The 25,159-nt window shown below is 53.7% G+C and overlaps 5 protein-coding genes across 5 annotated transcripts; 4 read left to right on the top strand and 1 right to left on the bottom strand.

Moving 5' to 3' along the window:
• Positions 1–21: 21 nt before the first annotated feature.
• AtWU_03455 (subgroup IIIi aminotransferase) lies at positions 22–1,279 on the top strand (the record flags this gene model as incomplete). Its single annotated transcript, XM_035498567.1, has 3 exons — positions 22–67; positions 155–978; positions 1,055–1,279. 3 exons carry the CDS (start codon positions 22–24, stop codon positions 1,277–1,279), a joined length of 1,095 nt encoding a protein of 364 aa, XP_035354460.1.
• A 591-nt stretch (positions 1,280–1,870) lies between these two features.
• On the top strand, positions 1,871–2,743 carry AtWU_03454 (acyl-CoA thioesterase; the record flags this gene model as incomplete). The annotated part of the gene is made up of 1 exon (XM_035498566.1): positions 1,871–2,743. The coding sequence occupies one exon, from the start codon at positions 1,871–1,873 to the stop codon at positions 2,741–2,743; it is 873 nt and encodes a 290-aa protein (XP_035354459.1).
• Positions 2,744–4,083: 1,340 nt separating this feature from the next.
• Positions 4,084–5,093, top strand: AtWU_03453 (protein phosphatase 1 regulatory inhibitor subunit 16B; the record flags this gene model as incomplete). The annotated part of the gene is made up of 2 exons (XM_035498565.1): positions 4,084–4,291; positions 4,348–5,093. 2 exons carry the CDS (start codon positions 4,084–4,086, stop codon positions 5,091–5,093), a joined length of 954 nt encoding a protein of 317 aa, XP_035354458.1.
• Positions 5,094–6,909: 1,816 nt separating this feature from the next.
• Positions 6,910–7,928, bottom strand: AtWU_03452 (RTA1 domain-containing protein; the record flags this gene model as incomplete). Its single annotated transcript, XM_035498564.1, has 2 exons — positions 6,910–7,537; positions 7,594–7,928. 2 exons carry the CDS (start codon positions 7,926–7,928, stop codon positions 6,910–6,912), a joined length of 963 nt encoding a protein of 320 aa, XP_035354457.1.
• A 643-nt stretch (positions 7,929–8,571) lies between these two features.
• On the top strand, positions 8,572–25,095 carry AtWU_03451 (peptide synthetase; the record flags this gene model as incomplete). The annotated part of the gene is made up of 2 exons (XM_035498563.1): positions 8,572–18,021; positions 18,085–25,095. The coding sequence occupies 2 exons, from the start codon at positions 8,572–8,574 to the stop codon at positions 25,093–25,095; spliced, it is 16,461 nt and encodes a 5,486-aa protein (XP_035354456.1).
• Positions 25,096–25,159: the final 64 nt, after the last annotated feature.

The following is a 25,159-nucleotide window of genomic DNA, read 5'->3' as shown; positions in this document are numbered from 1 at the left end:
TACCACACCCAACCAAACACCATGGGATCACTTTCGCCATACCCTCCCGCGCCCAAAGCGGGCCTTGGTGAGCACTAAGAATCCCCCACAGTCCCCTCCTCCAACCACAGCCACCCTGTACGCAATTGATTCCCCGGACTAATAACAAACTCAGACTGGGCAAAGCTGGACATGACCAAACATCTTCCCGTCAACGGCCACGTCGAGCTCCGCTTCCATCAATCCACCCAATCCTGGACCTCCCCGTCTCTCGTGACAGGAAACCAGATCTCCATCTCTGGTCTCTGCCCGGGCCTTAACTACGGCCAACAATGTTACGAGGGGTTGAAGGCAATGCGCCGCCGCCGCCACCGTCAAGGCTCCCAGGAAGCAGAAGAAACCATTGCCGTCTTTCGACCCACCTTCCACGCCGCGCGCATGGCCCGCTCTGCTGACGCCGTCTGTCTGCCTCCGGTCCCAGAGCATCTCTTCCTCGAGTGCATCCGCCTCGCGGTGGCTGCCAACGCGGAGTATGTACCCCCACTCGACGCCGAGGGATTCCTGTACATCCGACCAGTCCTGTTCGGGGCGTCGGATGGCTTACCCTTAGGTCCATGTGAGGAGACCATCTTTGCGGTGTACTGCCACCCGGCGCGGGCATACCACGGAATGCAGGGGATCAAGGGCTTGGTATGCGAGGAATTTGATCGGGCGGCGCCACGAGGAATGGGTCGGTTTAAGGTCGGAGGGAATTACGCCCCCGTATGGCGCCACGCGGGGAAGGCGCAGAAGATGGGTTATCATATCACGCTGCATCTCGACAGTGAGACCCATTCCCTCGTGGAGGAATTTGCCACGAGTGGGTTCTTGGGCCATAAGATCGTGGACGGCCAGGATGTGCTGGTCGTGCCGGAGTCGGAGAATGCGATCGAGAGCGTCACCGGCTCAAGTCTTCAGGTCCTTGCCAAGAACAAGGGCTGGAAGGTGGATAAAGCACCTGTAAGTGTTATCCTCGTGTTTGTCTCCAGTTTGGTTTATTCCTGGCGATCGGGCGGGCTGACAGATCTCACTTCAGCTCCCGTTCTCCTCGCTAGGGGAGTTAGATGAAGTCATTGCCGTTGGAACTGCCGCCGCCGCGGTGCCCATTGCTTCCATCGATCGGTTGTCATCGGGCGAAAAGTATGTTTTCCAAGCGACTGGAGATGGGAAGTTGCTTGATCTCGCTCGCAGCATGCGAGCGATACAGAAGGGACAGGCACCAGACAATGATGATTGGTGTTTTGAGGTCACGGGGTTTTGAGTGTACCGGATACTTGAGAGTTTGACATAGACACAGTTAGTAAGGAATACGTAAATTTAATCACGAACACTACAATGTTGCTTAAACAAGGCTTGGGTACAGAGATCGACAGTAAAAATGTTTAGGATTTACCGAACGGGTAGACGATGAAACACCAACATCGACCCAAAACGTCTCCACGTGGGATCGACATGATCAGAGAATGCCAACCACATGGTTTTCTCTCCGAAAGAGCGAGTGTTGGGTTGTGTTGGTCGTTTACTGTTTCATTTTCTATCACTACCCGCAAATTATGAACCAAAATTAGCATCCTTAATCTCAGACCACTTCCTACTTCTTAATTCTTACTCCTCCGCATCCAGTAAACACCCGAATTGGCCCCAAGAAAGCCTACCACGCAGCTGACTACCACCAGCGTAGTAATCACTCAAGTAATTAACCTCTTAGCATTAACACATTATAACTAGTCCAAACTACATAATCATCCTTCCAAACTCAGTCTCTCATCCATTCAACAGACCACATCATTTTACCTCATATCATCCCGTCCGATTGCAACCCCATCAACACGAGCATCCATACGCAATCACAATGCTTCTCCTCCTATTCTCAATCCTCATCCTGATCCTCTTCTTCAATGCTAAATCCCTCCCACTCGTCTACTCCTTCCAACTACTCCCCTCCCTTTACCGAATCCTGCAACCCCGCAACGCTCAACGCCCCAAAGAGCTCGTATCCCCGCACCCAATCAACACTCCAAATCTCTTCTATCCAGCCCTACCCAGCCTCTTCCGCCCCCACACAAGCCAAACCCACTGCCCCCTGCCGGAAATCGACCTGAACCTACACAAAAGCAACAGCACTTTCTTCACAGATGCGGATCTCAGCCGCGCCCGCCTCCTCAGTCGCCTCCTTGGGCCGGCCTTGGCGTCGCTCGGCGGCATGCCCATGCTAGCTGCAGTGCAGGCGCGGTTCCTGCGTGAAATTCGCCCCTTTCAACGCTATTGCGTGACTACTCGGATCCTGGCGTGGGATCAGCGGTCGTTGTGGACGGTTACGTATTTTTTGAGGAGGGAAGTGTATAGGGGAATGAGGGAGGTGGACCTTGATGGAGGACCCACGGCCGTGTTGACGGATTGGAATATCCGCAAGGGGGTGTTGGCTGTGCTGGTTAGTAGGTATGTGGTCAAGGCTGGGAAGGTTACTGTGCCTCCTGTGGAGGTCTTTAAGCGGGCGGGATTGTTGGTTGACGATGATGATAATTGCATTACTCAAAATGATGGGGATAGGTCTGTTAGTAGTGTTGAGGAGAAAGAGGGGGATTCGCTGGTGGGAGAGGGGGGTAAGAACTGCAGGAGCATCGACGCTAGAATCCAGCCGAAGGATGAAGAGGTCTGGCCTGCAGACCGTGTGAAGGAGATGATTGGGTCTGCGATGGAGTTCATCGGAGAATGCATGTTGTAACCACATGGCACCCGTGGCTATGGGTTACGTGGAAAAGGAGCACATTCTGCTTGTTTGGGAACACGGAGAAATTTAGATGCGGGGTGCAGCAGTTCGAGACATCATGGTGCTATTGCTTTTGCTACTTGTTTCATAGATAGTTTGCAGGAAAATATGCGAGTGAAGCTAAGCTTCGGTTCGGTGTTACAACGGATATTCTATTCGCCTCCCGTGATACTGGTAGTCGCAATTGAAACCAAGTTGTCATTGTAGAGCTCTAGAGATGAATATGTCGGTACAGCAAGTCAACCATCACGCATCCTTCGCGGTCTGATCCCCAGCTGAAGCACCAACCACCACAACTGCCCATCAATCGTCTCCATGGCCCCCAAATTGCTCTGCCATCCAACTTTACGTACAGACAGTCCTTTCCAGCTGAAGCAAATTCATCAAAGACGTAATACGACCCCCGTATTCCACAGCCACGTTGTCTGATCCAGACAAGCTTGCGACGAGAGGAACCACGTGGGTGGGAGATCTGACATGATATGCAAAGAAGGTTCTTCACCAACAAGAACAATAATAGCTGAAGCAGCAGGAGCTATAGTAATAGTAATACTAACAACAGACGAGAAATGAAACCCATCATCATAGGGTGTCTGTATGATGCATGAGCAAAAGCCCTCATGTGAGTAGTAATCCTAGTAGTAAAATCTGCCATGGCCCCAAAATGTCACTGACATGTTCCATCCCACCCAAAGGTTAACCAGGTTCTTGGGGCGAAAACCTATCCTGAAACAACCCAGATCATGGCTTAGATCGCATCAATCCTATATTAGTGTTGCAAACTTTGTACTAAGACTTGTTTCGAAGTGCCATGGTGCATGGCTGACGAAGATCCCAAGTTGCTTTGGTCCTTCTACCGCAATCCATACTTTTCTTCGTGTCAGATTTATGGTCGTATTACGGGGTCCGTGCAATGGGTTGTGAGTAGAAGAAAGCCGGGGAACGGTCGGTACCGTAATGAAAGATGGTAAAATTAGGGAGGGGGCTGTGACACGACAGTTGGTCTCGCACCCAAGCGTGTGAGAGTGAGATCAATGTAGGGCTCATTTCATAGCGGGTCTCTTCAAGTTTGAAGCCCCCAACCACAAGCCAGCCTTGCCATGATGACTTGAGGCGTGCCATGCCGCCGCCCGTCTTGGCCAGTTTCGAAAATCGCCATGTGGTCTGAGATCCGGGGCAGAGCAAAGTTTAAAAGTGGACCGGGTACCTCCTATTTGTATCTCTTCATCATGTATATCTACATCCAATTCTTTCGTCTATATCAGGTCTGGATAGATAACTAGGGAGGGAAAAAAATGAATCAAATACAGCAACAACAGCAGAACCCTCTGGTAGGGTCAAACGGAACTACTTTGCCCGTGGTCGTTGACACTCGACGACCATCTGGACGTCCCAAGCATAATTCATACACCGACTTGATGAAACCAGGCGAAAGCTGGGAGGATCTCCCTGATGCCGCTGAGCGGAGGAGGATTCAGAACCGTCTAGCACAACGGGCATACCGTGAGTACATCCCCTACTCGCTGCTCACGAAGAGCATAGCTAACGCTGTCTACCAGGCCGAAACATGCGCGACCGTACAAAAGAGGTCGAGCTCCTCAAAAGCCAAGTCAAAAACCTTCAAGAAGCCATGAACAGCAACAGCAGCACCCCCAACGATAGCAATAGCGGCAGCATCAGCGCGAGCGCCAGTACCAGCGACGGGGACGACCGTCCCACGCGAGCCTCGTCTCAAGTCAGTACTAGCAGCGTCTCTCCTGGTCCCCGCGATCCCCCGAGTACATATTTCCCGTCCCCAGACCAGGAGATGCTGGGCGATGGACTGAGCTGGCCGACGGACCTGGACCACGACTTCACCAACTGCTTCGATAAAACCAAAGACATTACAGCGACTGTCACAAGCATGCCGACCTCTGCATCGCCTTCGACAATGGCCTCGACAGCGAGCGCCCAGAACGCGATGCGATGGCTGGAGTCCGATGTCTACTATCCTTTCCCGCCCCCATCGCCGCCCAACGTCGACCCTATGCTCCGCTCAATGCCAAGCAACATGTCCGACACGCAACGGCGAATCGCCTCGGGCTGTTCCCTGTCCAGCCGTGATCCAGAGGCCGACGAGCCCTTAATTCATATTGCCATCTCACGCGGCACAATTGACACTCTCCAATTGTTGCTAATGACATATCCCATATCGGTGAATGTCCGAGATCGGGCGGGCTACACACCACTCCAACGAGCTGTTATTACGGGGCGCACAGACATGATGAAACTGCTCATTGAACACGGTGCGGACGCGGGATTGTGACATATCCACGTGGCCGCATCGGACAAAATCCGAACGAAACGCACAAAACCCGAAGCACTTATTGCAGAGGGGCTTGGTTAGTTACACCAAGAAGGGGCGGAATTTCTGGTTTGTGACAGGAACCGACCGCCAAGATACCCACTGATCGCTGTCATGCGATGTGTTAATATTTCCTTTTTCCTTTCTGTTTTTTTAGAGTTCTTTGTCCATATGGCTTGTCTTGGTATCATGGTGGGGTCCATTGGCGAAGGCGTCCTCCCGGTTTGATTTCTAGCGGCAGATCTGATTGATTAGACTACAAATACCCAACTACGGCTGGCCTGGTTTCCAACAATGAAGTTTTTTCTGATTGGCGGTTACTTGTCACTTCCAAGATAGACTAATAATAGTACACGACTGATAAGTTACACCGCCTAGCGACTGCAAGTGCACGGACCTTGAGATTATCTCACTCTTCCCACAGCAAAGTCGGTTTGCTTAACCAATAGTCATAATAAAAACTAGCAAGCTCTTTAGACTCGTAAGATTGTCCTTTTCGAGTCTAGAATTAAGCCGAAGCTTCGTGTTGTCGTTGTGCTGGGTACTAATAATGTTAAAGCAATCTGTGATGACTTAGTGATTCAACTTGATTCATGATGATATATATTTTCCGACGAGCCCTAACAACCACCTCATCACACCCCCCGAAAAGCAGCACTACTAGTTAACTTCGAAGAAGTCAATTCATCTAAGCAAATAACATGATTCTTGACATTCGAAAGAACAATAATAATTATCCGCATCTCAATTACAAAACAAAATGCGTTGACCACGTTACTCCGTACATTGATCAACATTCCCCAAAACCAAGCCAACGAGTCAGGTTCACTCCGGGCGGAACAAAGGAGTGCCTCAGCCTCAGAGTCAATCAATACCCGACGGTCAGCCTTACCACCCCCAAAATTTTACGGGCCAACGGCATCACCCGCACATACGTTAGCATCCGTTTAATATGGAAATCACCCGTTCCACGCGGGGATTTGCTGGTTGTAACATGGGGGCCGTCTTAGCATTCGTATTCCCAATTTCCCCCACAGCACGGAAGACAATCAAATTTAGGTGTTCGCTTGGAGGGCGAAGGTGTCGTGGCGTAGCATGTTGGGAACATTTGTTGGAAAAGAGCCTCAGCGACAGCTCGAGCCTCCGCTAGGGGAATGATGCCTTGGAATTTAGATCAACTGGCAACCAACAACTGGATCCATACTTCGTATACGTGCGATGATCGACGTCCTCTATGCCCGGAGTAGCTTGGACCGTGCATTAGTGGGTGTCAGATTGCTGACAGGAGATTCCGTTCCCCGACTCCTCTTAGGTAAGACTTTGATTCCACGGAATTTTCTACTGATCGTCACTTATTTCCCCCGAGAAGCTCGGTTCAAGACATGTTAATCATGTTGGAAGATTTTTGTTCCATTTAGCTGATTATTAGAACATGTATCAAACGCATTTTCCATGGTAAGCCCGGTCTAATAGTGAATACAACAAAATAAAAAAGGTATCTCTTCCGATGAGCGGGTCTAGCCCTTACATGACACTCGGTTCTGAGCTGTCATTCACTCATCCCCTTCCCACAAACAACCTGCAAGGCTGATAAACAAAACCAAAATGATTAACCCAAACCCAAGCCAAGCCCAGCCAAGCCTAAGCCTAATACCCGTAAGCAAGAACGCAAGGAAGCAAACAAACTCTTCCACGTAACCACCTCATCACATCACGCCCGGTCACATCCCCCACCCAATCCCCAGCCTTCAGCCGCATCCAAAGAAAATAATCTAATCTAAGCCCCCTTACCGCCGCGACTCCACTTAGCCAACGCCCACTCCCTAGCCCCCAAAATCAATCCGGGATGGAAGAATGTCAACAACCCGCAAGCGAGCACCATCATCGCTCCCTCCAGCACCATGAATGTGATCTCCTCATTGGCCAACTCGCCGCCAAATCCACCCTGTAGCTCAGCACACCGGAACACACTCCGCACAAAGATGAACAGGACGGCCAGAGACAGGGAGACAATGAACCAGGGCTCGAAGGACCGCTGGGCGCGGAGAGAGTCAAACGCCGGGTTGAGCGGGACTCCTTTGCGGCTAGCACGGTTCACACGTAGATAGAAATCCAGAGCCAGGCACGAGAAGATGAACAGAGACACCACCTGCCACGCAAGGCCACCGACCATGACGTGCACGCCCTGATCCTGCATGGACGAGTAGGCGTCGGCGATGGAGGCGACGGCACCACCCACGGCTTGCAGCAGCAGGGCGATGATGTCGAACGTGATGAAGATGTAGGTGTAGACCTGCGGGCGGAAGCGGGCGTGCTCAGCACCGTAGATTGTGATGATCCGCGACAGAGTCAAATAAATAGCGGCGGAGATAAAAGCCGGGGCGATGGTGAGGGGAACGAGGTACCTGCCATAATTATTAGACTTCGTGTCTAGAGTTGTTAATTCTGGAGGAAAACTCACATCAAGAACCACGAGAATTCGAACATCGAGTAGCGGAGAAGAATGCGTCCGACATAGCCCAAGACTTCAAGAATCAATCCAAGGGTCATGCCGATCATGTATCCACGCGTCTTGCGCTGAATGCCAAAGAAAAGCTGCAGCACGAGGAACAGGCCGAAGAGAGCTGCGTAGAGGACGTTGCCCGCCAGATTCGGGTAGTATCGCACCCATGACAGCTGCTCGCCGTCCAGGACGAGAGGGCAGGTGCACTTCGTACACAATGAGGTATCATTGAGTAGAGTCTGGTTGAAAGTAGCGAGCGTGACGTTGCTCCAATCGGTGGTGCAGTTAGTCATGGTGAGTGATGGGGTATGTGGATATGAGAAGGGAAAAGAAAATTCGTTGTGGAGATTGGGGAAAAAGACACCAGGAAGGAAGAAAAGCGAGCTAAAAGACAACCAGATAAGCTTAAGAGAAGTAAGAAGTAAGAATTGAGAGTAAGAAACAGTGGACAGAGGATGCTGAGAACAGTGTGAGAGGTTGATCTGATGTTGGGGCCGAAACTGCTTACTATATAGGCTGAAACTGTATAGTAAGCAAATCCTGCGACAGGGATATGTTACCACAGCCACTCTTGGGCGTCTAAACCCCAACAAAGAAAACAGGCATCGAATTTCTAAAATAGGCATCAAAATTCATAACAAATAGTAAACCACAGCCTCATGCCCTTCACTGCAGGGGCCGTAGGCTAACCTGATTAAACAATCATAATAAGCCTTACTGCTAAGCCCCACGTGGTGTGAATACCGCCGTAGTCGAGTATACAGCCCTAGGCTACGATATAACCCAGAGGCGGAGTAGCTTCAGGTATCCTAACTTTAGAATTCTACATTCACCTTTCCGTAAAACGCTGCCAAACTGTTGCTGCCTGAATCCTACTATCGTTAATCGACCGACCGCTTTTTGCCCTAACGCTTTAGACCTCCACTTTCTATCACGATGTATACTCACGCCACTTCTACTATCCTTGTCGAGAACGTCGGCGTCTCCCATCGCGAGAACCCCGATACTGAAATTGCTGCTCTGATCAATGCTGCCTGGAGCATCGTGATAGGGCAGTATACGGGGCAGGAAGACACTCGCTTCATCACTGCCACTACGTCGGGAGAGGCCGACGACCTTGAATCCACCTACCAAATCTGCAACGCACAGCTCGACGGCGCAACCACAATTTCCGACTTCATCCAACAAACACACCAAGCGACAAAGGAGCTGGCCTCCGACGAGGTCCCTTTGGTTCCTTCACGAAATGAAACCGCTACCTCGCCATTCCTACAATCCATCACGACCCTCACCTCCAACAAGACCTACCTCAACTCCTCCTCTCCCAGCCATCTTGACGCTACGGGCGCGCTAATTGAGCTCGTGGCTATCCCCCTGCCATTCGGCAAGCTCGAATTCGTGGTGCGTTTTGCACCAACTGCAATCGACCAAGAACGAGCCGATCACCTCGCGGCTGCTTTTGCACACGTTCTTAATTTGATCAACAACCCCGACCGGCGTCACGACCGCCTAGACGCCATCGACTTAGTCAGTGACTGCGACAAGGCAAAGCTTTGGACCTGGAATAGCGTCCAGCTGCCGGAGACGGTCGAATCATGCGTCCATCTCCTCTTCCGTCAGCGTGCGCAGGAGGAGCCGGACATGCTCGCCGTGGACGCCTGGGACGGCCGCTTCACGTATGGCGAGCTGGACGCTATTTCCGATCGCATCGCAGTCTGGCTAGCCCAGGAAGAGGGAATCCGACCGGAATCTATTGTCCCCCTGTGCTTTGAGAAGAGCCGCTGGGCCATTGCGGCCCTCTTGGGTGTAATCAAAGCAGGGGGTGCTATTGTGTTTATTGACCCAGCTAACCCAGTCAGCCGCAGGCAAGATATCATGGAACAAATCGAAGGTAAGTGGGTGCTGAGCTCCAAGAGCCAGGCCGAGACGTGGGAAAAGGAAATGGGCGTGCGAGCTATCGTCATTGACGAACAATTCGCTGCCTCCCTGCCCGTCGAGGACCAGATCCTCGAGTCCGGCGTTACCCCTAACAATCTCCTCTACCTCATCTTTACTTCAGGAAGCACAGGAAAGCCGAAAGGCTGTCTCATCCCGCACAAGGCATTCATCTCGGGTGCCCTCGTACACGCCTCTCTATCCAACCTCTCTCGCGGGAGTCGAGTCTTGCAGCTCGCCTCGTACAGTTTCGATGTGAGCATGCTGGAGATCATGACTTCGCTTATGTCGGGTGCATGTGTATGCACCCCAGACATGGCCAGCATGGCCCAGGGTCTCCAGCCCATCTTCGACAAATTTGACATCACGTGGTCCTTCCTTACGCCGTCGCTGGTCAAGCTACTGCGACCCGGGATGGTCCCCAAGCTAAAAACCCTCGCCCTTGGTGGTGAGCCACTCAGCAAAGTCGACATCGAGACATGGGCACCACACCTGCAACTTATTAACGGGTACGGTCCGTCCGAATGTTCCGTTGCCGCTGCGGGCGATCCACATTTAAAACCAAACAGCGACCCATCAAATATTGGCCGCGCCGTTGGAGGTCTTTGCTGGATTGTGGATGCCGAGAACCACGACCGGCTCGTTCCACTAGGCGCCGTCGGCGAACTCTTGATCTCCGGTCCCATTCTCGCTCGTGGATACTTGAATGATGCGGAAAAGACGGCCGCCTCTTTCATTGAGAACCCGACCTGGACCGAAGGCTGGTCGCTGACACCATCGAATGCGACCGTGTCGAGTGAAAGCGCATCCATGCGCTTTTACAAGACTGGCGACTTGGCCCGATTTAACCTTGACGGCACCATCCAGATCCTGGGTCGCAAAGATACTCAAGTTAAACTACGTGGTCTACGCGTGGAGTTGGGTGAAATTGAGCACAACATCGCTCTCCACCCTCACATCAAACATGCTGCGGCCTTCCTCCCCAAGGCTGGGCGCTGCAAGGAGAAAATTGTCGCCGTTGTATGCTTGAAAGACTTCGCTCAGGACTCCAAATCTGGCACCTCCAATGCGTCCATCGATGTGCTATTCGAAGATGAGAGAGCAGATGTCAAGGACCAGACCGATGCAGTCCGGAACCACCTGCGCGGCTGTGTGCCGGAATACATGGTTCCCGCCGTATGGATCGTGGTTGAGGCATGGCCGCTGTTGGTGTCCGCCAAGCTTGATCGCAAGCGGGTCTTCAACTGGTTGTTGGATATGGATGAGAGCCTGTACAATCGCCTTCTAGGATTCCTCAGTGCTGATTCGTCAGAAAATCGCTCCTTGGATGAGGAGGCCGACTTGGACCTGTCAGAGGTCGAGCGAGCCCTTCGCGACATTTTCGCTGGTGCCCTGAACACTCCCGCTCACAGTCTGCCGCTGGACAAGGGTTTCATCGCGCTTGGTGGCGACAGTCTCGCTGCCATGCGTGTGATTTCGCAATGCAAGCGTGCCGGCTTTAATGTTACAGTCCAGGACATGATGAAGAGCAAAGGCATCAGAGACCTGGCTGACCGTCTGGAGAAGTCCTCTGGTTTGAAACCAAAGTCAAACGGTTTGGATGCCTCGTTTCCACTTTCCCAGGCTCAGCAATTCTGTCTGGGTGACGGGAGGGCGGCAAACCACCTCACCCAGAGCATTCTCTTGAAATTGGATGGTAGTGTTTCGGCTGCTCGCGTCAAGGCTGCCCTGGGTGCTATTGTCACCCGCCACCCCATGTTGCGCGCGCGCTTTGCTGAGATTGTGGAGGACGGCGCTGTGTCCCTCAAACAAACTATCGCCTCTGAGATAGAGGGTTCCTACCGCTTCCAGCATCACCGCATAGAACGCCCTGAAGATATCACCACCATCGCAGCCTCAGCCGATGCAGTGTCACTCTCGGGACCCATATTCTCCGCTGGTCTGGTTTCAGGAAAAGAAAAGCAACTGTTGGTCCTGAGAGCCCACAGTGCTGTGATCGACGCTGTCTCCTGGAACATCATCATCCGACAGCTTCAGACCTGCTTAAGTCTCCCAGATGGGCCCATGTTGGACGAGGAAGCCGAGGAGCCAGTCTCTTTCCAGAACTGGGTCAATCTTGAGAGAGAGTCATCGGGCGTCGAGATGGCAGTCGCGCCACGAATTTTGGCAGCCACAGAAGTTGACATGGACTACAAGGCAGTGGAGCTTGACCATGAAACAGCCACAATGCTCTTGAGCGACGAAGTACACAGACCACTGCGGACTGACGTTGTCGACTTGATGATGGCAAGTCTGATGCTCTCGTTCAGCCAAACCTTTGGCGACCGCGAGACCCTGCCTACGCTTGCTTTGTGGGAGGATGAGCGCGGACTTGCGTTTGAAGATTTCGGCATTGACCTCTCTCAAACCGTTGGTCGATTCGAGACTCTCCGTTCAATGGTTCTCGACACCGCCGATATGAGAACCACCGACGAGCAAGTGCGCATGCTGAAGGGAATCAAGGACGCCCGGAAAACGAGAATGAAGTCAAGCAGTACCGAAAGCCCAGAGATCTCGTTTCGCTACCGCAATTTGTCGAACGTGATTGACGGTCCTCGCAGCCTGGTGCAGATTAAGCCGCGCCCGGTCTTCCTTCCTGCTCCCGGAGCCGCTCCTTTGGTCAGCAACATCTCCGTTGTGGCGGAAGTCATCGATGACAATATTCAGCTCGCCTTCTCTTTCAACAAGAAGGTTGTGCAAGAGAACCACGTCAGAGTGTGGATTGCGACCGCGCAGGAAACACTTGCTTCCCTCGTGGTCAAATTAATCAGTGCCCCAGTCGAATACACTCCATCAGACTTTCCGTTACTGGGCACAATCAGCTACAGCACCCTGGATAACATCATCAACGAACAACTGCCTCAGATCGGCCTCATTCCGGGGCCGGAGACTGCGTTAATCGAAGATATTTATCCATGCTCACCCATGCAGCAGGACCTGTTGCTTAGCCAGCACCGGTCTAAGGATGACACTTATGATGTCTACCATATTGCGGAACTCAGGCCGCGGGATCCCAAGGAGTCGGTGTCCATCGAGCGACTTGCGCGGTCGTGGGGCGAGGTTGTGCAGCGACACACGTCTCTACGGACCATCTTCGTTGAAAGTGCCGACGTCGAGGCTCAGTTCAACCAGGTTGTCTTATCGCGCACCCAGCCCAATGTCGCAATCGTGGACTGCTGCCCTGCTGATGACTTCGCTTTGGTCCTTGCCAACCAAGACCCGGTTTCAATCAAAGGACCCGAACCTGCACATAGACTGTCCATCTGCCGCATTGCTGGAGCCAACCACGTTGTGATGAAGCTAGAGATCAACCACGCAATTGTGGATGGCGTATCTGCGGCTGTGATTGTTCGTGACCTACTGCAGGCGTATGATGGCCATGCCGCCAAATGGGAGCCAGCAATGCCGTTCCGCAACTATATCTCCCACATCCGACAGACACCTCTGGCCTCATCGATCGACTTTTGGGCAGAATACCTGAGGGGTCAAAGTGCGACCATGGTTCCTAGGTTGGCTAGCCTGGAAACAGACAACCAAGGGGAGAGGCAGTTGAACGTGGTGTCTGTTCCACTGAAGGAGGAAGGGGTCTCCAATGAGGCACTCCTCGACTTCTGCCGGAAGGCCTCAGTCACCCCTGCCAACGTGTTCCAAGCAGCTTGGGCCCTGGTACTCCGCGCCTATGCTGAGTCGCCCGAGCAAGTCTGCTTCGGTTACCTCTCGGCGGGACGCGACGCTCCCCTGCAGGGCATCCAAGAAGGAGTGGGTGCTTTCCTCACTATGCTGGTCAGCCGTCTGTCATTTGCGACTGAGAACGCAGGTGATGATGTTGCCACTGTTAATACCTTGCTGGACGCCGTGCAAGCTGTTGCTGATGACTACGTCAACGCTCTACCCCACCAGCACGTTGGTCTCTCCAATATCCAGCATGCACTCAAGACAGGAGGAAGCCCACTTTTCAACACTATCGTTACGGTAAACCGCGATGTTGACAGCCCGGCCGATTCGTCACTCATCTTCAAGAACATTGGGGATCACGAACCCGACGAGTATGCCATCGTCCTAGACGTGCAGCTCAATGGCTCCAACATGGCGCGAGCTTCCCTCCGTCACTGGACCGATCACTTGACAGCTAAACAAGCAAGCAATATTGCCAGTGCGCTTGGAAGTGCTGTCAAAGCTATTTTGACCCGATCGGATACCTCTATCATTGAGATGGACCTTGTGGGCGTTGCCCATAAACATGAACTAATGTCCTTCAACACCCACCCGCTTCCACGGGCAAAGCGTTTGATCTTCTCGGATTTCGAGAAACTCGCTCGCGTGCAGCCTGATGCCCAGGCTGTGTGCGCTTGGGATGGCGAATGGACGTACTCGCAGCTCGATGAGGTATCTAACCGCCTCGCTCACTACCTTCGTGCTTTGGGGGTTGGTCCCGAGGCCGTAGTGCCACACTGTTTCCCTAAGTCGGGATGGACTATCGTGACGTGCCTTGCAATCCTGAAAGCGGGTGGTGCATTCGTAGGTCTGGATCCGACACACCCAAGAAAGAGACTGGAAGGCTTGGTCCAAGAAGCGGGGGCTACAGTGGTGTGCGTGGCACCGCAGAATCGGCACTTGTTCGAGGCATGCGACAGCTTGAGCATCGTGGCGATCACTCCCGAATTTGTTGCCAATCTCCCTTCGAAGTCAGGACCGGCATGTGGTTCCATCCAGCCAAACAATGCGGCTTGCGTCGTTTTCACGTCTGGTACAACAGGCCGCCCCAAGGCTGTAGTGGTGGAACATGCCTCGATGGCGACCTTGTCAGATCTCATGGGTCCGGCAGTTCGCATCGGCCCAGAGGCTCGCGTCTTCCAGTTCGCCAGCTACACCTTCGATACATCGAACCAGGACATCTTCACGACTCTACAACGCGGTGGCTGCATTTGCGTCCCCTCGGATGAGGACCGTGTCAACGACATCCCTGGCGCTTTGAACCGTCTCCGCGCTAATCATGCCCATTTGACCAGCACAGTTATTAGTCTCATGCGCCCGGAGCAGGTTCCTCAGCTCCGATGGCTCTTCAGTGCTGGAGAGCCCCTTACTAGGGAGAACGTTGAGATCTGGGCGCCGGCGGTCGAGCTCTACAACAGTTATGGCCCGGCCGAGTCATCTGTTGCCGTCACTTGTACCCCCACCCGCCTGAGCGCTAATGGTAGCCCAGCAAACATCGGCCAGGCCTTTGGTTGCCACGCATGGATTGTCGATCCCAGCGATCACCACAAGCTGATGCCTCTGGGTGCCGTGGGCGAGCTCCTGCTTGAAGGTCCGCTGCTTGCACGTCATTATCTGAACAATCCAGAGCAGACAGCAGCAGCCTTTGTCCAAAATCCCAAATGGGCGAAGAGTATGACTCCGGACCGTAACCGACGCTTTTATAGAACCGGTGATCTGTGCCGTTTCAACCGGGACGGTAGTCTAACCATTATCGGTCGCCGGGATAGTCAGATCAAGATTCACGGCCAGCGCGTTGAGCTTGACCACATCAAGTACGAAGTTCAGACACAGCTTGCCCAGCTTGACCAGGCGAGTCTAGTGTCTGTTGATGCCGTGATGCTTCCAAACAGCCAAACCCAGGACCGAACCCTGGTAGCATTCGTTCAGTTCCTCGATGACTCGTCCTCAAAGCCGCTGGACACCTCGCCAACTCCCATGACCGAGGGACTCGCCCGCGTGTTCTCAGACCTCAAGGCAGCCCTCAAAACCAGTCTGCCCCAGTACATGGTCCCCGCCATGTTCGTTCCAATCACGCAGATTCCGCGAACTGCAAACGGCAAGTTGGCAAGAAATGTCCTGCGCGAAATAATCGCCTCTCTCTCAGAGTCCGACATTTCCCGCTACATGCTACAGGGTGATACTACGAAGAGGGCACCGACGACACCCCGTGAACAGAAGCTGCAGGCTGCCTGGAGTAAAGTGCTTAATCTGCCTGTGGAGAAGGTGGGCGCTTCTGATGACTTCTTCCAACTTGGAGGCGACTCGGTCGTGGCCATGCGGCTCGCAGGTGCTGCACGAGTGGCAGGCATGTCTTTGACTTTCGCGGATATCTTCGCGCATCCCGTCTTGTCCGATATGGCTCAAGTCGTGCGGATGGGCGATGAATCTGGGGAACCTGAAACAGACGACGCAGCGTTCGACCTTGTCCCACTGTCATCTACCTCACCACTGCAAACAATTCGCGCAGAAGCAGCGGCACAGTGTGGTGTCAGGCCCGAGACCATCGTCGATCTGTACCCATCTACCCCACTACAGGAGGGTCTCATCGCTCTTTCCATGCGACAAACCGGAGCGTACAAGGATCAACGCATCTTGCGCCTCACGGACCCGAAATATGACGTGTCCAGATTCCGCCGTGCGTTTGATGCCGTTGCGTCCGCCGAACCCATTTTCCGCACGCGCTTTGTGAGCGTCAGTGGCGCTGGACTGCTCCAGGCGGTGCTGAATGTACCGGTTCACTGGATCAAGAGCGACAATCTTGCCGCGTATCTCGAGGAGGATTTGAACTCTCCAGTGACCTATGGAAGCGCGCTTATCCGCCTTGCCCTGGTAGAAGAGCAGAACGGAGAACGCTACATCGTGTGGTCAGGACACCATGTACTGTGCGACGGCTTCAGCATGGACATCACATTCGAACAAATTGCCCATGCCATGGAGCACGATGGCTCCGTCGTGCCCAAGCCGGTCCCTTTCAAGGGATTCATCCGCTTCTTGCAGGATCAGGAGCGAGACAGCTCTGCCAGGGAGTACTGGCAGAAGCAGTTCCCTGCTGATGGCGAGGCACCACCCCAGTTCCCACCCAGACCACAAGACCATCAGGTTGTCCCTCATCGCGCCTGTCGCTTGCAATTCCACCTGAATCGCCCGACCGGGACCAAGATCTCGGTGACGAACTATCTGCGCGCCGCATGGGGTCTAGTCGTGGCTCGACACATGGACAGCTCGGACGTCCTGTTCGGCGTGACCCTTTCTGGCCGAAACGCCCCGGTTGCGGGTATCTCTACCATGAACGGGCCCACGATGACAACCGCCCCGTTCCGCATGACAGTTCCATTGGACGGCGAGACAACCGTCGCACAGTACTTGGACTCCCTTCACCAGCAGGGTATGACAATGATGCCGTTCGAGCACACCGGCCTGCAGAATATTCGTCGACTCAATGAGCAAGCCCGTGTGGCTATCGACAACATGGGACACCGCTTCGCGGTAGAGCCGAGCATCGCAGACGTCAGTGACGCCCTGGAAGGAATGGAAATCGTAACAGCCGATCTGCCAGAGGGCTTCTATACGGATGCGTTGGTCATTCGCAACTACGACCACAGTGATGGAGCAATTGTCGTTGAAGCCCGATATGATCATACTTTGATCTCTGATCGGGATATGCAGAGACTGCTCAGCCAGTACAACCATGTCGTCCAGCAACTGACCAGTCGACCGGAGACTTACATTCGCGATATCCAAGTTCTGAGTCCAGAAGACATCAACGAGATCACCACATGGAATGGTAATCTGCCTGAGACAGTGCAAGGGTGTATACATCAACTGGTCGCGGAGCGAACCGAGGAGCGTCCGGACGCTGAGGCCGTGTGTGCCTGGGACGGAAGCTTCACTTTCGGGGAACTGGATGCGGTGACTGAACGCCTCGCAGCCCATCTCCAAAGCCTCGGTGTCGGCCCAGAAGTGACTGTTGCTCTTTGCTTTGACAAGTCCAAGTGGAATGTCGTCTCCATGTTATCCGTCCTCAAGGCTGGCGGTTGCTACACGGCCTTGAGCCCTGCGTATCCCGCCGCTCGGATGCAGGATATCCTCCAGGACGTCCAAGCACCCCTGGTACTATGTTCACCCCACCACACGGATAAGTTCGCTGGCATGTCACCAAAGGTTCTGCCGATTGATGATGCCAGTTTCGAATATATACCCAAGCAAACAACAGCCGACCGCGTCACCTCTGCAGTGCAACCATCCAACGCGGCTCTGATCGTTTTCACATCCGGCAGTACCGGTAAGCCCAAGGGCGCAATCATCGAGCATCGCGGGTTGTGCTCCATGCAGCACTATGAAGGGCCTCATGTACAAATGGGACCGGATACTCGCACCCTTCAATTTGCCTCACATGTCTTTGACGTGTCCAATTCGGAGGTCTTCACAACCCTGATGCGGGGTGGTTGTGTTTGTGTGCCGTCTGAGACTGAGCGACTTAGCGACCTCGCTGGCGCTGTTAACAAATATAGAGTGAACTGGTCCTTCCACGTTCCAACAACTGCAGAGACACTCGATCCGGAGCAGATGCCAGGCTTGAAGCATCTGGCTTTGGGCGGTGAGGCCATCAGTCAAGGGCTGTGTGACCGATGGGCATCTCGTGTGACACTACTCAATGTACGTTCTCTCAACTGCTCCCTTTTATGTCTTTTCTGTAGCCACATTGCTAACCTATAACAGTCATATGGACCCTCGGAGTGCAGTATCTGGACTAGTGTCTCGCATCTGCAGCCGGGAACCTCGTCTCCGAACAACATCGGCCGAGGACTTGGATGCCGCACATGGATCACCGAAGCAAATGACCACAATCGTCTGGTGGCGATAGGTTGCGTCGGCGAGCTCTGTGTCGAAGGCCCTATCGTCACTCGAGGATATAAAGCCAATCCGGAACAGACCGCTGCTGCCTATATCGAGAACCCGACATTTGCGCGGGAGCTGGGCATCCAAACCATGCGCATGTACAAGACAGGTGACTTGGTGAAGTATGATGCAGACGGCACTATCCTCTACGTTGGTCGCAAGGATAGCCAAGTCAAGGTCCGTGGGCAGCGCATTGAGCTGAGCGAGGTGGAACAAAACATCGTGGCTCATGGCATTGATGCGGATGCTGTCGTTGTTGAAAAGATTTTCCTGGATGGCAACAAAGACCGCGTGGCCCTAGCGGCTTTCCTTAGAATCAGTGCAGCGTCTGAGTCAACTGATGCATCTGAGGATGTCGAAAACATTGAAGTCGTCCGCGACCAGCTTGTCGCCCTGAAGAACCACCTGCTGGAGACGATCCCTCCACACATGATTCCTTCTTTCTTTATTCCTATGCGATCCATGCCGGTGACACAAACAGGGAAGAAGAACCGCAAGGCGCTCCGAACACTTGCGGCGTCTTTCTCATCCGAGCAAAGACAACAATACGCTCTGGACGATGAAGCCGATTCCTCCACCTCCAACGGAGGTCGTGCGTGCACCAGCGAAGCTGAAAAGCGGCTTCGGGGATTGTGGTCGGAAGTTCTCGGGATCTTCCCAGAGGAGTCAATCTCGGCCAACGACAATTTCTTCCACAGAGGAGGCGATTCAATTCAAGCCATGCGACTGGCAGCAGCGGCTCGTCGCGCTGGCAAGGCGCTGGCAGTGAGCGACTTGTTCCGCATGCCGCGCTTGTATCAAATGGCTGAGCTCTGGGAGAGCAGTGTGCAAAGCCAAGACGCAAACATTGCGCCTTTCTCTCTGCTCCAGCCAGAGATCGTTGATGACGCTATTCAGGAGGCTGTTCGCCAATGCAACGTTGAGACGAGCGATATTGAAGACATTTATCTGTGCTCAGCGCTGCAAGAAGGTCTCATGGCAGTCTCTACGCGGAAGCAGGGCTCCTACATCTCAACAAGAATCTTCGACTTGCCAGCCGATCTCGACATTGACCGCTTCAAAGCAGCATGGCAAAAGGCAGCTGATGTTTTCCCGATCCTGCGGACACGCATTGTTCTCGGTCGCACGTCCGAGTCTCTCCAGGTGGTGGTCAAGGAGAAGTTGACCTGGCAGACAATCACCGATGAGACATCCTTTAGCCTTCCTATGATTGAGTACGGAGGCCGCCTGTGCTCCTTTGCGATTGATATTGAGGCACGCAAGTTTGTCTTGGCTCTCCACCACGCTCTTTATGATGGTTGGAGTGCGACCGTGCTACTTGGAGCTGTGGAGAAGTTCTACGCGGGTGAGCAATACCAGGTGGGACCAGGATATAATGTCTTCATTCGCCATCTCTCTCAGGTTGATCAATCCGAGTCGGACAGCTTCTGGAAAGATCAACTCAGCGGTACACCCGCACATTTCCCCAAGTTGCCCTCTAAGACATATGAGGCCAAGAACAGTGCCAACGTGTCTCACACCATTCGTCTACCGGCGCCCGAGCAGCAACCGACTGGAATCCTCAAGTCAACGCTGCTGCGAGCGGCATGGGCCATTTTGAGCTCCAGACATGCCGGGTCGAACGATATCACCTTTGGTGCGGCACAATCAGGTCGTGACTGCGCTGTCCCTGGCATCGTTGAAGTTGTCGGGCCGACTGTGACTACAGTGCCGGTTCGTATCCAGCTCAACGACGATGAGGACATCGTCAACTTTCTCCAGCGCGTCCAAGAACAATCTGTCAGCATGATCCCACACCAGCATGCTGGTGTGCAGACGCTTCGGCAGTTGGGCAAAGATGTCCAAGCCGCCCTCGATTTCACCACCCTGTTCGAGTTCGGAGAGGACTCCACCCAGAAAGGCTTCATCACAGAGATAGAGATGCCCGAGCTGTTGGATGGATTCTGGTCATATCCTATTGTCTTTGAGTGCCATCTGGCTGAAAACGGGGAGACTCTCAATGTTTTGGCACGACATGACCCGACCGTTATTCCCACACACCAGATGGAATGGATCTGCAAGCAATTCGAGCACGTTGTTGGCCAGCTCTATAGCATGGCGTCCGACGGGGTGCAAGCTAACAAGATTCGTGACCTCGACATCTTCGGTCCAAGTGACTTTACCCAGATCGAGGCCTGGAACGCTAGATGGCCTGCTGGTTCCATCGACGGTAAGACAGTTCACGAAGCCATCGCAGAGCAAAGTCGACTTAGTCCTCACAACCTCGCCCTCTCAGGCTGGGATGGTGAGATGACCTATGCCCAACTAGAGCACTACGCGACCAAGCTAGCCAAGACACTCGTGCTAAAGGGCGTCGGACTCGAAGTCATGGTGCCTCTATGCTTTGACAAGTCCACATGGGCGATCGTGTCCACCATAGCTATCATCAAAGCCGGAGGTGTCGTTGTGCATCTCGGACCTACTCACCCGGCCAACCGCAGAAAGGAAATCCTGAAGACAATCGGAGCCGAGTTTGTATTGGTCTCGCCACAACACAGTGGCATTTTTAGTGATGCCGCTGTTACAACCATCCCAATCAATCAAGCGTATTTGGATCGCCTGCCCGACGTTGACTACGTTGATCTACCCAAGGCCAAGCCTTCGAACGCCGTCTATGTCTGCTTTACTTCGGGAAGCACCGGTCGGCCCAAGGGAATTGTGGTCGAGCATGGCAATCTGCGCATGAGCGCACAAGCACATGGTGCACAATTCAAGGTCAATCCTGGCACCAGGGTGTTCCAGTTCTCGGCTTATACTTTCGATATCGGTCTCGGCGATATTTTCATCTCGCTCCAACGCGGAGCCACCATCTGCACGCCATCTGAGTGGGAGAGATTGAACGAGCTTCCTGGCGCCATCACCAAATATAAGGCGAACTTCATGTCGGTCACTCCATCTGTTGCCAAGCTCCTCCGCCCAGAAGCCGTTCCAACACTGCGCACCCTCGTTCTCGGTGGTGAGGCACCCACTCAGGACAATGTCCAAACCTGGTCGGATAAACTGAACCTGATCATTATTTGGGGTCCAGCCGAGACCACCATCTATGCATCTGCGACGCCCCCGACAACCCGGGAAACTAGTGCACAAGGCCTCGGAAACCCTATGGGTAGTGTGATGTGGCTCTGCGATCCAGACAATCACGACAGACTAGTACCCCTTGGTTGCGTTGGTGAGATTGTTGTCGAGGGTCCCCTCGTCTCGCGTGGATATCTCAAGGACGACGTAAAGACGGCAGCCGCGTACATCGAGGATCCAGCCTGGGCGAAGAGGTTGGACAAGAGTGCCTCGCCTCGCAGGATGTACAAAACCGGAGACTTGGCACGCTACGACGCCAATGGCTACATGTTATTCTCCGGTCGGAAAGATAACCAAGTGAAGCTCCACGGTCAAAGAATGGAGCTGGACGAAGTGGAACACGGCATGTTGAGACACGAAAGGGTGCGTCAGGCTGTTGCCCGCATTCCTCGCCACGGGCCGCTCAAGGACAAACTTGTGGCCATGCTGAGTCTCCATGATGTCTCGTCGGCCAGCTCGCCCGTTGCCAATAAAATCATCGTGCTGGATGAAGCCTCTCATGGTGTTAAGGTTGGAACGGAACTTGCTTCCGTGCGTGCGTTGCTGCAACAAAACGTCCCAAGCTACATGGTGCCAACGATCTGGATTGGTGTCGAGGCCGTTCCATTGAGTGCCAACTCGAAGGTGGATCGGAAGTCCGTGGACGCGTGGTTGGAAGAGATGGATCAAGAAACCTATGCCTCCTTGCTACGCGAGGGAGGTAGTGACAAGAAGGAAGAAGAGATCCGCCGCCCATCCACCCCGGTGGAGCAGATCCTGTGCAACCTCATCAGCAAGATCCTCGGCTTGAACGCGGAGACACTCAACCTCAACTCCTCGTTCCTGGCCCTTGGTGGCGACTCCGTCGCCGCCATGCAGCTGCGTAGCAAGTCTCGCGCCGATGGAGTCACAGTCTCCATGCTGGACATTATCAGGTGCAAGAGCCTGGTGGAGCTTGCAGCGAAAGCGGAATATACTGAGCCAGCCGTAAAGAAGGTCCAAGACGGCTTTTTCGAACTCTCACCAATCCAGCAAATGTACTTTGATTTAGTGGGATCTGCCGCGGATGCAAACATTGGTCATTTCGACCAAAGCATTCTTCTGGAAGTCAACAACTCCGTGCCTCCTCAAGCATTGCGACAGGCGCTGGTGCAGGTCGTTCGGCGGCACTCGATGCTCCGCGCCCGGTATTCTCGAAATGATGCCGGCCAATGGTATCAGTACCTTGCTGAAGACTCAGCAAATTCATTCCATTTTAGCGTCGAAGACGTGGAAGATGGTTATCAAGTTTCCAACATACTCAGAAACATGGGCGGTGTGTTTAACATCGAAAAGGGCCCAGTCTTCGCTGCCCGCGTATACAATCTTCGTGCAGAGCGCAAGCAGTTGATGTTCGTCCATGCTCACCATTTGGTGGTGGATGTGGTTTCATGGCACGTTCTGCTGGGCGACCTGGAGCTAGCCATTGCCACTGGCAGCTTGGCCGGCCCAGCTCCGCTCTCTTTCCAGAGTTGGTTACGTTCTCAGAAGGAGATGGCACAGTCTCTCGAGCCGAGAGATTTGCTACCGTTCGCAAACACCAGCATGCCAGTGGCCAACTTTGAGTACTGGGGAATGGGTGGCAAGAAGTCTAACAGATACTGCGACGCCGTCGTGACTGATTTCTGGCTCGACGAGACCCTAACAAACCAGTTAATGAGTGTCAGCAAGGGGGCTTCAGGCGCTGCCCCTGTCGACATTATTCTGGCTTCTCTTCTCCACTCCTTCGCGGCTGTCTTCCCAGACCGCGCCGCACCACCAGTCTTCTCCGAGGGCCACGGTCGCGAATCATGGAACAGCCAAATCGATCCTTCCGGCACAGTGGGCTGGTTCACGACTATGAGCCCACTGCATGTGTCTGATCTCCAGTCGGATATCATCACTACTGCGCAGTCCGTCAAGGATCTGCGCCGCCGCCTATCCGCCAACGGAATGTCCTATTTCAGCTCCAGATACCTGTCTGACAAGGGACGCAAAGCCTTTGGGTCGCATTTCGACATGGAAATCATGTTTAACTACCTTGGCCGCTCCTCTGAAGTTGGGTCGGAGAACGCCCTTCTCTCACATGCTGAGCTTCCAGACGGCGCGACTTTCGACCAGTTGGTCCAAGATGAAAAGCTTCCTCGCTGGTCTCTTTTCGACATCGTGGCTCTTGTTGTGGGTGGTAAAACTCACGTCACCATGGCCTATAACAAGCAGATGCAACACCAAGACAGAATTGTTGAGTGGGCAGCCAAGACACAGTCAACGCTTAGCCTTGCCATTGAGGTTCTCAGTGGTGTGAGAAGCCTGCCTCCCACTCCCACTCCCACACGCACCCCCCCTACCCCTACGCCTACCCCTACCCCCAAACCCTCACCCGTGCAGCACCATCCTCAGGATCAATGCATCACCCTCGACAACATTGAAGGAATTTACCCCTGTGCCCCAGTGCAGCGACACATGCTCGCAGAGCGCGAAAAGTATCCCAACCGCCGCCTATACGAGATGGACTTCACCTACCACACCCATACAATCAACGGTGTCGTCGACGTGGACAGAGTCCGCGACGCATGGCACCAGGTTGTGCAACGTCATCCCGCACTTCGCACGGTATTCCTGCCCAGCATGTCTTCACCGGGCTCATACGACCAAATTGTGATCCGAAATTGGTACCCTGAGGTCCCCGTGATCGAGTGCGCCAGCGAAGATGAGATGACGGCTCGAATGGACGCCTATCGATCAGTCAACTACAGCCTGTCGAACAGAAAGCCACACCATCAGCTCACCTTGTTCCGTACAACCACAAAGGACGGGGTGAAAAAGGTCGCCTTCAAAACCGAAACAGACCACACCCTTACGGACGGCGTTTCTGTCGCTCTGATCCTCCGTGACCTGATGCAGGCATACGAGGGCAAGCTTCCCACCACCACAGCCCCGTCTTTCGGCAACTACTCGGTCTGGCTGCGCAGCATGAGCCAGGGCGAAACACTAGTCAAGGACATGGAATACTGGCTAGAGTTCTCAAAGAGCGCGGGAGCATCGCTTATCCCTCATACCGATGCCTCATGCCTTGTGCCCTCGCAGCCCCGGGTCCACAAGACAAAGACCATCAACCTCGATTCGGAGACCACCAGCCGACTACCCGCCTTCTGCGTGCAGCATGGTGTCACGATGGCAGCCTTCCTTCAAACCGCCTGGGGAATGGTGCTACAGCACCTCACCGGATCGAATAAGACCCTGTTCTCCTTCATGACAGCCAACAGAGACGCACCTTTCACCGGCGCAGCAGAGACAGTTGGTCCGCTCATTCAAATGCTTTTGTGTCGGATCGATCTCAGCAACAAAGCCATCGGTGATGTGTTGAGGCAGGCACGCGACGATTTCCTGGAGTCGCTTGAGCATCAGTACGGGCTGGCACAGATGGAAGACGTCTGGCAGACCCCGGCGTGGAATTCCCTCATGAGTTTACAGTACATGGACTCGAGGGTGGGTCAGAAGGCAACCGAGCGGACTGAACTCGAGGTTGAGCTTCGTTCGGCAGAGGATCCTACTGCGTGGGACGTGTCGATCGGGTTGCAGATCCATAGCCGGGGAGACGGTGTTACAGAGGTGGATGCGGAGCTTGGTTACTGGTCTGATGTTCTCACGGATGAGCGGGCGGGATATGTGAAGGATTTGTTTGAAGCTTCTGTGAAGAAGATGCTTGATGCATATTGATCGATTTGGGGTTTTTAAATTGTTCACTCGCTGATGTCAACAGGCGGGACCTGTTATTTCCCTT

This window comes from Aspergillus tubingensis (assembly GCF_013340325.1).
Source record: "Aspergillus tubingensis WU-2223L DNA, scaffold_5, whole genome shotgun sequence".
Classification (NCBI taxonomy): domain Eukaryota; kingdom Fungi; phylum Ascomycota; class Eurotiomycetes; order Eurotiales; family Aspergillaceae; genus Aspergillus; species Aspergillus tubingensis.
This window is presented reverse-complemented; position numbering and strand designations above follow the sequence as displayed.